The sequence below is a fragment of the Perognathus longimembris genome, chromosome 4, assembly GCF_023159225.1.
Source record: "Perognathus longimembris pacificus isolate PPM17 chromosome 4, ASM2315922v1, whole genome shotgun sequence".
Taxonomy (NCBI): Eukaryota; Metazoa; Chordata; class Mammalia; order Rodentia; family Heteromyidae; genus Perognathus; species Perognathus longimembris.
In genome coordinates, this window is record NC_063164.1 from 61,772,069 (window position 1) to 61,790,393 (window position 18,325).

At 37.6% G+C, this 18,325-nt stretch overlaps 1 protein-coding gene across 2 annotated transcripts in view; it reads left to right on the top strand.

Annotated features, from left to right (window-relative positions):
• The window catches only part of Pla2r1 (phospholipase A2 receptor 1), a 122,004-nt gene that overhangs the window by 50,954 nt on the left and 52,725 nt on the right, over positions 1-18,325 (top strand). For both annotated transcript variants that reach the window (XM_048345356.1, XM_048345357.1), the window contains 2 exons: positions 6,430-6,599; positions 17,488-17,684. In XM_048345356.1, the coding sequence (XP_048201313.1) occupies positions 6,430-6,599; positions 17,488-17,684 (367 nt within the window). The remainder of the gene's footprint in view (positions 1-6,429; positions 6,600-17,487; positions 17,685-18,325) is intronic.

Consider the following 18,325-nt stretch of genomic DNA (forward strand, 5'->3'; position numbering starts at 1 on the left):
AGGTTTGATGGGCACAATTAGAACCACCTGCTACAAATTACTTATTTCTTTTGTTATCAGACAACTGCTACTGGTCTAGGACTTTTTAACACTTTGCAGGAGGGTGGGGAGAGAAGAAAAGCAGACCCTTATTGGTAAGTAGCACAATTTTCTTGGTTGACCTTCTGTTAGAAAACTTTTCAAGCCTGGCCACGTTGCTTCCAGAGCAGAAATGTAAAACTGTCCAGAGTTACCATGGATAATTGTCTAAATGTATACATATCTAAATCTTGAAATAATCAGTCATGGAAAATCTGGTACAAATGACATTTACTTCTGTGAATTTTGCCAAGAAAAAATTCTGCAATATCTCATATTCTCCTAATCTGAAATGTGGATTGTTTTCAAACTCTATCATTCTGTCACTTTCATGCTATTGCCACATATCCAAAAACATTTTCACAGTTAACTTTTTTATTGTGGTTATATATAGAGAGACTATATATACTAAACTTTAGCATTTTTGTCATTTTCAAATGTAGAATGGTGGTAAGTGCATCCACATGGCTGTGTATATACAATTACCATCCAGTGCTACAACTTTCTCTTCTTCCCAAACTGAAAGTCTGTACTCATTAGGAACTAACTCCTCGTTCTTCCCTCCCCCAGCTCCTAACAACCACTGTTCAGTGTTGACTACTCTAGATAGTAGATGTAAGTAGAATAAAAAAGAATTTGCCTTTTTGTTTCTGACTTATTTCATCTAGCATGTCTTCAGTTTGTCCACATTACAACATATGTCAATATTTCTTTCCTTTGAAGGCTGGTTAAGATCCCATTGTAGCTTCTAAGTATTTCACACTTGTCATACTAGCTACTTAGAAGGCTGAGAGCAGAAAGATAATGGTTCAACTCAAGCCTGGGAAGGAAAATTTGCAAGACTTGATTTAAAAAAAAAAACTCGCAAAAGACAGAGCTGGAGGTGTGCCTCAAATGGTAGAGTACCAGCCTAGCAAGTATGAGGCCCTGAGTTAAAACCCCAGTAATACCAAAAAAAAAAAAAAATGCCATTGTATATTAGGTACAATGCTACATGCCTGTAATCTCAGTAGCATTTGGAAAGGTGAGTTAGAAGGATTGTGAATCCAAGCCTAGCCTAGACTACAGAGTAAGAACTTATCTCAGAAACAACAAAAGAGAGAGAATAAGGAGGGAGGGAGGGAGGGAGGGAGGGAGGGAGGGAGGGAGGGAGGGAGGGAGGGAGGGAGGGAGGGAGGGAGGGAGGGAGGGAAAGACAGAAAGAGAGAGAAGAAGAGGAAGAAGAAGGAGGAGGAGGGGGAGGAGGAGGAGGAGGAGGAGGGGAGGAGGAGGGGAAGAGGAGGAGGAGGAGGAGGGAAGGAGGAGGAGGAGCAGGAGGAGGAGGAAAGAAGGAGAACAAAAGGAGGAAGAGAAGACAGAGGTACATTGAGACAAACAGAGGAGAGAGACTTTCCATTATATAAATATACTACATTTTATTATCTATTTTTCCATCTGTGGACTATTGTGAATAATGCCACAACTTCTTGGTTTTAATTCTTTGCTTCTATACTTAGAAGTGGAATTACTAGGTCATAATAATTCCATTTGAGTTTTCTGATGAACTGCCATGATGAACTATTTCCCATGGTAGCTGTGTCACTTTACATTCCCACCAGAAATGCATGAGATTCCAGCGTCTCTATATTCTGCTAATACTTGTTATTTTCTTGTCATTTTCATTTTGCTAATAGCCCATCTTCTTGGGTGTGACTTGGTATCTCATGGTCACTTTGGTTTGTGTTTCTCTTAGTGACCAGAATGTTTTCATGTTCTTTTTGTCCATTGTATAAATTCTTTATAAAGATTTCAGTTCAACTCTGTTTCCCATTTTTAATTGAGTATGTTCATTTTTCTGTTGTTGAGTCATAGGTCTTCATATATCTGTATATTAATTCCTTATCAGATACATTATTTGCAAATATTTTCTCCAATTTTGTGGGCTACATTTTCACTGCTGTTAGTGTTCTTTTGTGAGCAAAGCGTTTCATGTTGGTGATGTCCAAGTTATCCATTCGTTATTGTACTGCCTGTGCTTTTAATTTCATATCCAAGACATCATTGCCAAACTCAATGTCATGAAGTTTTTCCACTAAGTTTTCTTCTTTTGTGGTTATTATGACTATTCAAGGTCCCTTAAAATTCCACAAATTTTCTAATTTAAATTTTCTATTTCTGCAAGAAATATCATTGAGAATTTGAAAGGGATGGCATTGAATAAGAATCTTAATAATAGACTTCCAAACCAGGAACACTGGATAGCTTTCTATTTGTGTCTTTAATCTCTTTCATCTGTGTTTTACAGGTTTTAGTGCATAAGACTTCCTCTTTGTGGCTGGGAATATGGCCTAGTGGTCAAGTGCTTGCCTCACATACATGGGTTCGATTCCTCAGCACCACATATATAGAAAAAGCCAGAAGTGGCACTATAGTTCAAGTGGCAGAGTGCTAGCCTTGAGCAAAAAGAAGCCAGGGACAGTGTTCAGGCCCTGAGTTCAAGTCCCGGGACTGGGGGGAAAAAAAAAGCCTTCCTCCTTTTTGCTTAACTTTATTGCTAAGTATTTAATTCTTTTTGATGCTATTATAAGTGAAATTAATTTCTTAGTCTGGATTTCTCATTTTTTTAATTTTTTTTTATTTATTTATTTATTTATTTATTTATTTATTTATTTATTTATTTATTTATTTTGCCAGCCTTGGCCTTGGACTCAGGGCCTGAGCACTGTCCCTGGCTTCTTCTTTTTTATTTTTTATTTATTTTTTTGCTGAAGGCTAGCACTCTGCCACTTGAGCCACAGCGCCACTTCTGGCCATTTTCTATATATGTGGTGCTGGGGAATTGAACCCAGGGCTTTGTGTATACAAGGCAAGCACTCTTTCCAGTAGGCCATATTCCCAGCCCCATGGATTTCTCATTTTTAGGAGAGAAATGCAATCTCATCTTTGTATATTGATTTTGTATCTGGTAGCTTTGCTGAATTCATATATTAATCCTAACAGGTGTATGAGTGTGTGTGTGTGTGTGTGTGTGTGTGTGTGTGTGTGTGATGCAATTAACTCTCTTCCTTAAGATACATTTTAGTAACTAGGTGCTAATGAATCATGCCAGTAACCATAGCTACTTAGGAATTTGAGATCTGAGAATCACAGTTCAGAGTCAGCCTGGCAGGAAAGTCCATGAGGCCTTTATGGCAGTCATAGGACTTGAACCTAGAGCCATAGGCACTGTCCCTGAGTTTTTTTGCTCCATAACAGCTCCACTTCCAGTTTTATGGTGGCTAATTGGAGATACAAGTCTCAGGGACTTTGCTTCCCAGGCTGGCTTTGAGTTGTTATCATCAGATCTCAGCTTCCTGATTAGCTATGATTACATGTCTGAGCCACCAGTACCTGGCAGTCCATGAGACTCTTACCTTCAATTAACTACCAAAAAACTGCACATAAAATTGTAGCTCAATGAAACTGCAACCTCTCTGTACATCCGTTTGACAATAAAAGCTTAAAAGAAAAAAACAACTGTAGCTCAAGTGGTAGAATTTTGTCTAGTAAAGCTAAAGGATTGTACCCAGGCTCAGAGTTCAAGCCCCAGTACTGGCACAAAATAGTTATCTTCCTTAAAATTATACAATAAAAGCATTCTAATTGGGACGAGTTCAAGTAAAGTACCAGAACATAGAATTTTAAATGACAGTACTTTCTTGTCTCTTCTGACCAGTCCTCTTCTCTACCCAGAAAAGCCTTTACATGGTCATCTTTTAGATTTTAGAGTTGAGTTTTCATAAATCTTTCAATGGTTGAAAATAGTAAAAAGTGTAAAATATTCTCTACTTTCTTTGCCAGCTGGAAATACATAAGAGATCTTAAACCATTAATGAGACTTAATTTTTCAGTGATATTTAGAATAAATACCCATTTGCCTAACTTCTTTGCTAATCTTGCTACCTTGTAAATGGGACTAAGAAAATTTGAGTTTTGTTTTGAAGTTTTGCAAATTTAATGTATGAATATTATACATGCTACTTAAAAATACACTAACAAGGAGCTGGGAATGTGGCTTAGCAGTAGAGTATTTGCCTAGCATTCATGAAGCCCTGGGTTTGATTCCTCAGCACCACATAAACAGAAAAGTCCAGAAGTGGTGCTTTGGCGCAAGTGGTACAGTGCTAGCCTTGAGCAGAAAGAAGCCAGGGATAGTGTTCAGGCCCCGAGTTCAAGCCCCAGGACTGACAAACAAAAAAAAATACACTAACAACTCAAAAGAGCAGGTTTCTGTTGTTTCAAATTGACACAAAATACCCAATCAGAATGGACTAAATAAGTCGTTAACCAAGAGAGGAAAGAAGCAATTGTGGTCATGAAGATAACCAAGTTTGCATTCAAGGTAATTTTGCTGTATTATCAGATAATTGCTGTAATAGAAAGTAATGGAAGAACCAGCCCACTGAGTCTAGCACCATCACTGTCAACAATGATCCTGTCCATTACACCTGTGGTGCAGTGCCTAGCTGGCCTCCAACACTCCAATTTTAGGCACCAGGTGGGGACAATAGCCATGCTACTCTGCTTCATTGAGCATCAATAAAGCAAATCATAGGTTATGAGACCATGAGCCAACCAAGAAAGAGTAAGGAAACATACAAGAGGTATGTAGGCAGTCTTTTGCTTTATATGCTTTCATTCTGAAGCAGATGTATGTAAAGTTTTAACCCAGCAATGTGGTTTTAAAAATATTCCCAATTTCAAATGTGTGCCCTTTTGGACTGCTGAAAGAATGCAGAAAATACTTAACTAAACTATGATGAAACCCATATGCCCTCAAAGATGATTGTATAGATGCCTGTGGTTACTTTTATTAGTGATGACTCTGAAGCACTTACATTGTTACTTGTTATTCTTTTCTCTTTCCCTCCCATGTTTCCTTTGAAATTCCTCTATTTTTAACTTATCCCCTTGCTTCTGCTTCCCTTAGCAAGTTAGGAATACATGATAACCAAAGTAATCCAAAGTGTATTTTATTTATTTTTTTTTTCTCAAGGCTAGCACTCTACCTCTTGAGCCACAGTGGCACTTTCGGCTTTATCTGTTTATGTGGTGCTGAGGAATCGAACCCAGGGCTTTGTGCATGCTAGGCAAGCACTCTACCACTAAGCCACATTCCCAGCCTCCAAAGTGTATTTTAAAGACCTAATTTGTCTTAGATCTTTAGATCTTGAATTTTGCTCTAACGTCCTTTAGGTTTCCTGGGCTATTTCATCAGCCCTTGCATTTCTCATTGACTCAGCAGATCTGCTCAGAAGTCAGACTTCTACTTACTTGATTGTGTTCTGAACGAGGTTTCTCAAGATGGTTTCAGCCTTAGTTTTATTTGTTTTTTTGTTTTTTTTTGGTTTTTTGGCCAGTCCTGGGCCTTGGACTCAGGGCCTGAGCACTGTCCCTGGCTTCTTCCCGCTCAAGGCTAGCACTCTGCCACTTGAGCCACAGCGCCGCTTCTGGCCGTTTTCTGTATATGTGGTGCTGGGGAATCGAACCTAGGGCCTCGTGTATCCGAGGCAGGCACTCTTGCCACTAGGCTATATCCCCAGCCCCTTAGTTTTAAATGTAATGCAAGTTCAATTTCAGTACTCAGGTTTCTCTTACTAGGTGCGCATGTGGAAGCATATACACAAGGTCACTAGATTCTACTGTCCATGTGTTCATGATGGGAAGAGAGCATGACCAATGATCACTGAACACTAAGTTCATTCAGGTGTTTAGGAGAAGTGCTACTGGGTATACTACCTTGGATTGGCAACTTGGGTTTAAATTTATTCTCTTGATAAGCACACACATTTGAACATGTTGCCAAGGACTTCATATGCCTCAGGAGGATAAACTGATCAGGAAGACTCAAAATTGCTTTCTCACTAAGCAAATGTGGTGTGTGGATTCACTTGGACTCTGGAGTGGTGGATGCTCATTCAGAAAAGCGTGGTGTCTTTCCTCCTGCTGCTGCTAGCCCCCAACCCATGCACACCCTCATATTGTGCATGGCCCATGGCCAGTTACAAAATAGGCCACATCTTACTGCAAAATACTGTATTGTTGGGTATGTGGACATTACCACCTACACTGTGAAGCCTGAGCTTGACTATTTATTGAAACAATTATGAAATTTATGTCTCTAAGAATGAAATCTTCCTTATTCATACATTTCTGGGAATTACACTGACATTTGGCATTTATTAGTAATGTAAGGGTCTTTGTGTGTTTTTCTGCTTTGTGTTCTAAAGACTTAAACAAGAATTGTTTACACTGTATACTTCATTATATTTTAATGAATTTTTATCAGCCAGAAACTTAATATAACTATTTCTTTTTTTTTCTGTTTTCTAGGTTTGAACAGGCTTTTATTACCAGTATGATCAGTAGTGTGGTGAATACAAAAGACAGCTATTTTTGGATAGGTCTCCAAGACCAAAATGATACAGGAGAATATACGTGGAAGGCTGCAGGGCAGAGGCCTGAGCCTGTGCAGTACACACACTGGAATACACATCAGCCCAGTGAGTAGGGAGAACTCTAGGTCTCCTCAGTTTGTGCTCTGATTTCTTGCCCAGCATTCCCTCCACTTTTGGGTCATCTTCTTTTAATCTTCCCTAATGTTTGCTCAATGCCTGCATTAAGTACAATCATCACCAAGGGTTGCAGGGGTGAGATATGGCTGGTTAGTGTGTGTGTGTGTGTGTGTGTGTGTGTGTGTGTGTGTGTGTGTGTGTGTGTGTGTTTGTCAGTCTCAGGGCTTAAACTTAGGGTCTGTGTGCTGTCCCTGAGTTTTTGTGCTCAAGGGAAGCACTCTACCACTGAGCCACAGCTCCATTTCCAGCTTTTTGGTGGTTAATTGAAGTTAAGAGTTTCATGGACTTTCCTGCCCAAGCTGGCTTCAAACAGTGATCCTCAGATATCAGCCTGCTGAGTAGCTAGGATTATAGGGGTGAGCTACAGACACCTGGCCAGGCTTTTTTTTTATTATTATAGTTTACATGAATTATTTGGAAATTTTGAGGTTTACACTCACTACTTAAAATCGTACTTGCCTTTATTAACAGGAAACCGAGATTTTTGTTCCTCAAGCCTTCTTCCTCCCTGACTTTCCCCAGTATCCAAGATTCACACAGCATTACTCAGTCTAAACAACTCTAAGCACAGTGAAAACTATACTAGTCCAAGCCAATCTAATCATTTTTCAGTCACTGCCTGTAGCTTTGCAGTGGAATTGGCTCTTGTTGATCTGTCTTCCTCTCCTTTGGAATTCTATTGTTCCTTCACCAGGTTATAAAGTCAACACCTCGTTTATTCTCATGTGCTTAGCCTTGGGTCCTAATACATGCATGTAGGTCAAGTTGGCTAAATCCAGAGAAACTAATAGCTTCAGCACAAAGCACACTAGAACAAGTGTAGAAAATCTTTAGATTCTTGTGTTAAACTTAGACATCTTAGACCAAACTCTCCCCCTTTGCCTCAGGGTACATTCATTTGGATACTGTGATCTTGTGCTGTTCTAAGGAACTCCACTCAGGGCTACACCAACAGGCAGCAGACAATAAATGACCTGTTTGTCTGCATCTGGAGGAAATGTGATAGAGAAGCAAGACCTAAACTCTGTACAAAATGATCCCCCATCTTTAGAGTTCTATATGCTGAGGTAAAGTTAGCTTTTACCTGGCTGGTAGTTAGAACCTCACTTCAAGATATTCAAAACTAGTGTGGATTTTTGAATATCTTCTTTCTCATAATTATAAAAATCTTGTGCAAAGTAGTTTCTTAATTTCTGCTCCAAGCAAAAGTTGGCAATGTCACAGGCTTTTGAAATGAAATAATTAAACTGCAAACGGATTCTCAATATAGATAATGAGACTATATACTCTCACTTTTGCCCAGACTGTGTCCATTATGTTGTTCTAGATAGATTAACCACTCCTATTTCACTGTTAATGTTTTCCTGGTTGGTATGACTCTATATCTGTATCTATAGATATAGATATCACATGCAAGGTCTTAGTATAAAGATATTCACTAAGAAAAATGCGGGAGTCCTCTACTATGTCCTTCTTTTCATTTCCCCAACAGTATCACAGGTCCTTCTCAGGATAACTACTGTTAACTGTTGCATGTGGTCCTGCTAGTGTTGTCTGTACATTTGCACACATGTACATATGTGTAGTTTTAAATTACATGTTCCAATTATTTGCCTTTCTGTTTCACAATCCGCTATAAAACTTTCCACATCAATATCTATCCATCAATATTTTGAATGTCATATCTATCCACCAATATTTTGGATGTCACCAATTTGTGAATTTTGGGTGGAAACCTATATTCAAGTCCTAGAAATAGTCAAATATGTGAGAAATATTGTAAGAAATACAAAATAAAATTGTTTTAACAGTGAAGAGAGGGAGGGTCAATTCCCAAAAGCGTTAACATAGAAGTTTAAAGAGGAAGTACCCTTTCCCCTGGAGTTTGAAATACAGTAGGATTTGCTTACTATAATAAGAAAAAATAATTTTCTATGTATGAACAAATATATGGAGCCAACAAAACACTGAGCAGCTTTGAGCGATCTTAGTAGTTCTACGTAACTAGATATAAAGATATATGAAGTTCTAAAAGATAAGGCCAGCAAGGTATATTAAAACCTAGTTTCAGATTATATGCTAAGGAGATTTCACTTATTTCTTAGGTGTAGAAGCTATGAAAGGTTCATGATCAAGAAAGTATCAGGCCTGGAATTATGATGTTGTGGATAAAGCTCAGTGACCAGAGTACTTGCTGAGCATGCATAAGGCTGGGACTCTATCTCTAGCACCGCAGTAAGATACTGCACTTCAGAACAGCCTGTGTGTAAAGAGTACTCATCTGAAGACAGAATCAAGTTAAAATCCCAGCCACATAATTCATGGACGTTATCTAATCTTACCACATTTATTTCGTCATCATTAAGATAGGGATGGTATGTATCTACCCCCCAGAATCATTGTGAAGATTAATGAAATATTACATAGTCCTGCTGCACTGTAAATAGTAAGTACCCACTTTTCTTATAGAAGAGAAAGCATTTGTAGGATTTTGCAAAAAGCTACATAGAATACCATGGTTCACCTGTTAGGATTTCCTCAGTGCAGAACCAGCAACCAACATGAACACCTGGAAAATCATAGAACTCAAAGGGAGGGGGGTGACTGTTGATTACACTTACGTTTTATCCACACTTAAAAGTGGCTTTAAATGTTTGGGTTTTTTTAAGCTTTATACCTCCTGAAGTTAAACTAAAGAAGAGAGTGAGAAAACAAAGAAAGCCTATCTATATTATCTCTGTTGAAGAATGATTTAAACATCTGTACTTTTTGAAAACTACTTCACAGTCCATTGTGTAAGAAGTTTAAAAGAGGCAGTACCATGAAAATAACAAGAGCTAAAAAGTTCTAACAATTATTTTCAAGTCTATAGAGAACTGTGGTCAAAAAGGAACAAAAGCAATATTTAAGATTTTTTCCCCCTAATCAATGTGAGATACCAAAGCACAAATCCAGGAAGCTCAGAGAACTCCAAGTAACATAAATGCCTTCCATCCTAGAAACATGATATTCAAACTTCAGAGGGAAAAAAAACACAAATAAAACATTCTGAAAGAAACCAATTGGGGAAAAACATTTACCTATGCTTACAAAGGAGGAAAGATGAAGATTACAGTCTTCTCAGAAACTGTGCAAACAAGTAAAGGGTAGTATGAAATATTGAAAATGTTAATAGAAAAAACTGAGAATTCTGTATTTTGTGGAAATTGTCCTTTAAAAAAAATGAAGAGAAGTAATGATTTTATTCCTCAAATAAAATTGAAGGAATTTGTTGTCAGTAGACTTACATTGAAAGAAATTTTAAGTGAAGTTCTTTGGAAGAAGGTAAATCATTCAGAAACTCTGATTAAAACATATGAAAGAGCACAGGAGAATGAATAAGTAAGAGTAAAGTAAAAGCTTTTATTTTGCTCATTTGTTCTGTCAGACAAAAAGTATATTGAAAGTAACAGCATCAAAATGTACCTAAAGAGAAACATGTCAAGTAAATATGTATAAATTATGTACTTATAAATGATGCTTTTTCTTCTATACAAATGAGATGAATCATAGAAGTGAGAGGTATTTTATGTCACTGTAGGTTCATCAATTGTAACAAATGTGCATTGTGATGTGTGAGCTCTATAGTGGGGTGATTGGATAGCATACTTGTCACATAATTTTCTGAGAACTTCACACAGCTGTCTAAAAATATTTATCTTCTTTCTTTCTAACCCTACTTTTTAAACTGGGTGAGGTGGCACACACCTGTAATCCCAGAATCTGGGAGGCTGAGGAAGCATGCGCACAGATTTTAGTTCAGCCCTGAGCTAAATTTAAGTCATGAAACTTTGTATCAAAAAATAGTTCTATTTCTTAAAGGTGTTTGCGAAGTCAACTTCAGACATGTTTGTTTATGAAATGTTTCTAGAAACTGGTGAACTTCATATAGGTCTAAAATAAGAAGCACCACAATTCACGCAATGGAATGATCTTCTTGTTCCACAAATACATGAATAGTATTAAGCTACAGAGAGTTAGTGACATTCTGTATCACAGTACTAAAAAATATAATAAAATAGAAAAATAGAATAAAATTCTCAGGTATCATTTCTGTCTACTGTGGAATTTTGTGAGAAATGTCTAGGCCTGTCAAAATAAATTAATACATTTTGAGTAGACAAAATTTTGGGTTTTTAATGTTAACTTCCTTGGGGCATATTTAGATGTCTAAAATCGGGAAATGAAGCAGAGCTTCTTGTCATTCATAAGTTCCTGCTGTAATTTATTTGAGTGGCACTACTCTTTTTCTCTTTTCCCTGAAGCAAAAATGATGCCCCAGTGCTCAGTTTGGCTGCTCATGCTGATTGACACTGAGTAAATTGTCTCTGAATAAGATGAAAATGTAAATCTGTTTGAAGAAAATAGCAATATAAAAGCCTCTGCGTTTCCCTTTTGCTTTTAAATTACAGCTTGTAGAAACACCACCCTAAATCACATTTTCCTCCCCTGCCTGTCACAAAAGAATCCATTAGCTTGAGCCCCATGTCAGAATCTTAATCCAGCATAAACTGACTATATGAATTGACCACTGGACAGGAAGCCTGCAGCCTTTGATAAACTCAGCCAAGAATATCATTATGTCATACTCACAAAAGACATAGTCTGTGATAGAATCACAGTTCTGCCGTTTTTACTTTCTATTATGTTTATCAACTGGTTTAATGAACCACCAAGTGTCAGCCATTATAAGATCATGACAAATCTAGTTTCAGCTATCCCACCACCTCCTATCCATATTTTCTCACAACAAAACCCAGGCTTCATTTTGTTTCATCCACAGATGCTATGTATTGTTCCCCAAAAATATAATGACTTATTTGTTAAAAACATGATAATGCAACCAGTGAAATGAAAGTGATTAACTATAATTCTATAATATCATAAATGCTAAAATTTCTAAGGGACCCACAAATATTATAGTTATAAGGTTCATATTGCAAATGGCTAGCTTGCAGATCTCCAAAATTGTTTTGTCTAGATTTACCACCTCCTCCATTAAAATTTATTTGTAGATTTAAATGGACTATTCATCTTATAATCTTGCTCATGTTTACACTTGGTTGATGGAACCCCTATTATAATGCCTAATTTGATCCTTTTTTTATTTTCTCTAAAATCAACATGTTTACTCTTAAAAGTTAGAATCTGAGACTTCATCAAAATCAGGCTTTACTTTGTTTTTAGAAAGATTATTTCTTAGATAGCTATTTATTCTGTCTGGAGGTAAATAATGTTTCTCTATTTCAGTGGTATTAGCAGCCACTAGTGATCATCACAACTCACAGACCCATTGATTCATTAAATGCTTTTTTTTTTTCCTTTTGTGTAGTGCTGAGGATTGAACCTAGGGCAAGTGTTCTACCATCTTGAGCTATGCGCCTAACCTAGGGGCTTATTAATATACAGCTGGAATGCTTTTATTGGGAGTTGTTCTTCTAGATCAATATTTCAGTTATGTTGTGGTATAGTTTTATGGTAAAGCCAGAATAAATACTTAATGCAATCCCCAAATGATTATTTCTTCATTGGCACCCTCCAACAGTCATCAATTAGAGGATGGATTTTGTTGATTTTTTTTTAAAGCTGACTGTGAGGCAAACATTTTAAACCTATTTACCCATTGTAACTAACCTTTTTAATCTCAAATTGCTCCATCTTTGTGGGGGTAATTTCCTCAAAAACTACATTCCTGGTCCTTCTGATGTGGTAATATTGTCTTTGCTCTCTGGAATAACAAGATGTAAATTTCTACTCCAAACTTAAGATGCTTAAGATGGCTGATCTTGTTTTATGGGAAATGGCATTATTTCCACACATAGTCTTGGTATATGTGAGCTTACTGTTTGGGGATTTGTTCTTGTTTCTAGGCCATTTCAGTAGATCTAAGGTGTCTGTGTGTGCATGAGTGCGAGTGCATGTGTGCATGTGTGTGTATGTGTGTATGTGTGTAAAAGGAAATGCTTTTTTCAGTTCAAATTGGTACTTTCAATTCAAATTCAGCAGTACAAGGTCTTTACTTAACCTGTCTTTTATCTGTATTTCTTTTTTTCATGCCAAAAGTCTCCATTCTCACAACACCAGGAAATTCTGCTGTTTTTTAAAAATTTTTTAATACAACAAAGGTGCTATGTGACCTTTAGTATTTTGAGAGAAGTAAAATATTCAGGTGAAACAGGAAAAATGATTTTGATCCACACTAACCACTGCCACTGATCAAAGGGAAAGATGATAAGAGGGAACCTAATGTGTGAAAACTGAAATTTTCTTTGTACTTAGATTAAAGATTGCATAAAAGTGGAGGCTGCCCTATGGGAAAGCAAATGGGTGAATCTGTACTTCCTAAGATATTACAAAAGCTTCTCCAAGTTATGTGAGAGCTTCATAGGAGTCAAATAGAGAAAAAGAAACAGTCTCTGTGGCACAGTTCTGCTCCTAGACCTAGTAGAAGAGGTGCATTGCTCTCGTATGGGATAACTCCAAGGCACCTAGACCCTAATTGTTTGAGTCAATGAACAAGAAAAACTGTCCAGAAAGTCACATTTATTTGCTTCTGAGCATACTGTACATAGTAAGAACTAAAATCCCTGTCTCGGGTCAGCAGACAACTACACAGCACTACTTAGCTTCAGATGCCTCAGACTTCTGAAATGAGCTCCCTCATAATGAGAACATGCTCAGTCTTGGTTATGAGCACCCTTTGGACATTTCCCTACCTTTTCATAATCCTGTGAGTAAAAATGTGATTGTCTATCTTCAAGGAAATTCTGTGGCCACACAGGGAGAGACCCATGACCAGGAAAATGAGAAAGAGCTCCACAAGAAAAGGAGAAGCATAATTCAAGGCACATTCATTCATTCACCCATTCATTCATTTAGCTTCTATTTCTTGAATCATATTATAACCCAAATAGACTCAAATAAATCCAATTTCAAGCCCTGGGTCAAATCATCACTAACTATGTGGCCTACTAAACCTTTGCCTCAATTTTTCTATATGCAAAATGTAGATACTCCTCCTGCTTCAAAGAGCTTTTGATATCAAATAAAATGTCCAGCACTGTGCCAGGTACGGGTACAATACTCCATGCAAACTTTTCTGGAGGAGCTTCATTTTTCCCTATGGAGAAACAGAGGGAAAGGGAGAGGGAAGCTGAGGAGGGTATAGGATTTGAGAGGTGAGAATGTTTTGGTTTGGGTTTTGGGTTTTATTACCTTATCTTTTGTTCTTTACAATTAATTCAGTCTTACAATTACATATCTAAAAGTTCTGATAATGGGCCTGTTGCCTACAATCATGGTGATTAAAGACGATTTGTGACTGATCATTAACTGTCATATTTTAGTAAACATTAAAATCACCATACTTTACTTTTCTTTTTTGCACAAATGAGGTGTTGTTTCAGGGCTAGTTGAGGGTCAAATTTAACTGTGATATTTAACAACTGTTCTCAGTTTAGAACTTCTTTTTTCATGACTTTTTCCCCTAAACTTCAAATCGCTGTGCAAGAGGGTTACAATTTTAACATATCTAAGTGTCCAGTGCTTCATGATCAGAGTCTGCATCCCATCTACCCCTTTGTCCTTTGATAAAGCTGTTGCAGAAAACAGGAACATAAATATACAGTCTCAAATAAAATACCCAGGCACTGAGACCTGGCATGTTCCCTCCTACCCAACACCATAAGTTGGTTTGATTAGTTGGTTTATACTTTGGTACTTGACCAGAGAGGTTGAAGGTGGTGGCTTTCCCAGCTCAGTTCATTTTCTACAGTTAGGTAGCTTTGTCAAGCGCAAAGGATTGGAACAGTAAATTCAAATTTCTTAAAGCTTTCCCACTGATGTTTCAGGGAAAAAATGAAGAGGAATAGGAGGTAAGGAGAAATCCATCAAAATACGATATTCACCATGGAAAAATGGATAATAATATTTTTCTCCAATGGGAAGCAAGTTATTTAAAAAAGAAGAACAATTTCTCTGGGAGAAAAACTGCCTTTGCTTTTCCCCTATCCCCCCCCCTTCTTATTATTTGGCTTTGCAAGCATCCCTATGAATTGGCTTATAAATTCAGTTTATATCTCCCCTAGCCCTGCCTCTCTTTATTATACCACTTTACTGCTTCTTTGGGGCTGAGACTTTGAAATTTGGGTCAAATGTTCCATTAAATTAACTGCTTTAAAATACCAATAACACTCCTGGAACACTTTGCATGTCTCCTTGAGTCACAAACATCTCCTGCTTCACTAATGAAGATGAGCTGGACCTACTGCATCTAAAACCATAGTGAGATAAAAATGCAAGACCAACAAAAAAGTATATTACATTTTAAACTTGCTGATTCAAACCTTTTGAAAATTCTCTGAACATGCAGGCAGAACTCCTGTCACAAAAATCCCAGTTTTTGTAATCAAAATGGCCATAAGCAAAATAGCAGCCTCTTGGAGTTGTTTTTAGATCTTCCTAGCTTACAGTGTGCTTCCTAACATGTTATTTCATATGAGAAAGAATTACCATCCCTATATCTTGTGAATATATTCAAATCCACAAGCTGTATTGTTATCAGTTAACCTATTCAAATTTCAAGTTACTCAATATTTATGCCGGACTAGAATCCCAGACTTCGTGTTTCAAGTTAGAAGTTCTTTCTAGGACTTCCCCTACCTTTTCTCTGTAGCAAGTGGAAGTTTTCTTGGAATGCCCCAGAGGACCTTAGACAAAAGCGCTTTGTTCCTTCCTCATTCAAGTAGAGAAGATCCATAAGTATATCCCGCTTGGACCTTCCATGTGAATCTATACTATTCATTTTCCTCTTCATCATGTACATCTCCTCTGCTGCTTATGACTCAGCTGGGTTTTGAGCTTCGTTCCTAAATTACATTCAGCATGTCTGCAAAGCACTGTTCATAACAAAGGCAGTCACATAGTATACGCCCTATTGTCCATCTCCCCTCAGCCTTCCATCTTCAGCACTAAGTAGCTGTTCCTGGTCAGTGGAGGTATCTGATGGATTTTGTATGAACCAACTTTCTCTTGACTTACTTTCTATTTGCTCTTATTCAAAAGAAGCCATGATTAGCATGTTTCCTCTTCTATGAACATGTTCACCTTTGTGGATCTTTGATGCATTCATATGTGGGCATGTACACATTTTCTCTCTCTCTCTCTCTCTCTTTCACACACACACACACACACACACACACACACACACACTGTGAGCTTCCTATGGGTAGAGTCTGCCTTGTCACCAGCATGTCCAGCACCTAAGGCATGATGTGTACCTAGGACTCTTGAAGACACAAACATTAGTTATTTCCATCCCATCTTTCTTCTAGCTCTCACACTTTATTTTCCTTTGCTTCAATCTTTCAGTGACTATGGTTAAAATGATAATGTCAGTTACCAAATATCTATAAAACAAAGAATTAAAAACTGAAACCATTACTACTGAAGGGAAATTAAGCAAGGTAGGTATCTACTACCAAATGACTACATTTCTTTAAAGTACTTCTAGGCCACAAATCTTCAGATACGTCTTCCGTTACCACTTGCTTTATACAAGCTCACCCTGAAAACTCCATACCCCTTTTCTATCCTTCAAAACCTAGCTCAAATACTCTTGCTCACAAATCCTTTACTGATAGATATCTCTAGGCAATTTCCATCAACTCTTCTGCAGTCTCTCCCACAACTCAAGACATGCTCCTTTCTATCACATTTTAATATTATTTTATTGCAATTGATTATTTATCTGTACTTCATACTAAACCAAGATGGGTTGTTTTTTTTTTGCTTATTTGGTCCTCTCTTTGTAAAAGCTAATATACAGCACAGCTAAAGATGTAGATGCATAAATTTTTGTGATGGTTGAATGTCAGTTTAATTCGTTAAATAGTCACCCTGAAATCAGGGGGAAGCAATTTCATTCTCATCCAATGTTTATTCTATTTTTAGAATGGAATTGTTTTCTACTACATTTCACTGATATTTGAAATGCATATTTATCCATCTTATAAGTTATATAGATTTTGCAAAGCTTAATTCAATTTACAAATTGTATCCAAGAAAAACATACTTCATGTTCAAATGTTCAATACACATGAAATCACAGGAGTGAAGTAGATCTGTCCCTAATTGAAAAATCTATCCCCTCCCCAATATTTCACACTATACTCTGAATGTGGAGGGACAAAGAATCTCTGTACTTTGCTTCCTTCCTTCCTTCTTATTTCCTTAATATCTGTCTCTGTCTCTGCCCCCAGAGCTTTTCCATCATTTCAAAATTTATCTCATTCTCTCCACTCTCCCATGGTTTATGGCTTATGGTTTTGTTCTTTGTTGTGTGTCTTGTAGTCTACCTTGAATCCATTATTCATGAAAGCATTTTCCCCTGTGGAATCTGTCTCAGAGGATGAGCACTTGTCTCAATTGATGGTTCACAATGGGACTTCAAAGCACAGCACTAAGCTATTGGGGATATTTTGGCTCCAGGTAGAAACCACTGCTACTTTCCCATCACTTGCTTTCTGAGCTCAAAGCAGACAATGTCCAAATTTCAGGCTTCATAGCTTCTTTTCTCTCATGTTTCCTTCTTCTTTTCTCCAGACATGGGAAGAAATGAGATCATTGTGCCAATAAAAATATCCTTTTCCATCTTTATTGTTCTTCTCCAGATGCTTCATTAAGAGATGTCAGTTATTCTGCACTCTGAAGAGCTGTCATCTGAGCACAAAATGTTTTAATCACCTGATATTAAAGTGCTTGTTTTTTCTGATCGTAGGTTCCAGTGGTGGCTGTGTTGTTGTGCAAGGAAGGAGTGGTCGCTGGGAGGTGAAGGACTGTAGACATTTCAAGGCAATGTCTCTGTGTAAACAGCCAGTTGAAAATCGGGAGAAAACAGAGCGGGAAGAGAGATGGCCTTTTCACCCCTGCTATTTGGACTGGGAGTCACAGCCTGGTCTTGCCAGTTGCTTTAAGGTGATATAAAGGTTACTTAACCACTCTCAACAATACCAGCAGTTTGATGTGATCCATGCACCACAAATTCCTTTATTATAGCACTTTCCAGAACAGTGCCTAGCACACCGCAGGTACTTAATTAATATTTTCCTTTCTTCCTCTTTTCACTTACAGTCCAAATAATTTTAAGTCAAATATTGACAGAACTCTGGTGACACTTAAGGGGCTTCCTTGTGAAGAATGATGTCTGTTAAGCAAAAATGCCATGCACCAGTATCAATCCCAAGAGGGCAACTCCATATACTGGTTATCAATACTGGGAAAGAATTTTAAACACCTGACTAGTAAGGGTTCAGCTAGAGATTTTGCAAAAATTCAGTTGACAGAGTCTGAGTCCAGTGAGATCATAGCATTCAGACAGGAAAGCAATTTTATTCTCTACAGATGGACCACAAAAAGATATGGACACCTAGGATCTTAGCAAGCCCATTCCCCAAGGCTCAGAAAAGCTGCCTAGGGCACATGCTCCACTTCCAATCACAGCTCAGGGACTCCAAAAGCATTATTCTCTGGGTTTTATACCTTGCCACTTGGGTCACTGGGCTAAAACCATGCAGCACAGCCGGTCCTAGGAGAGACAAGGACAATTGCATTCTCAG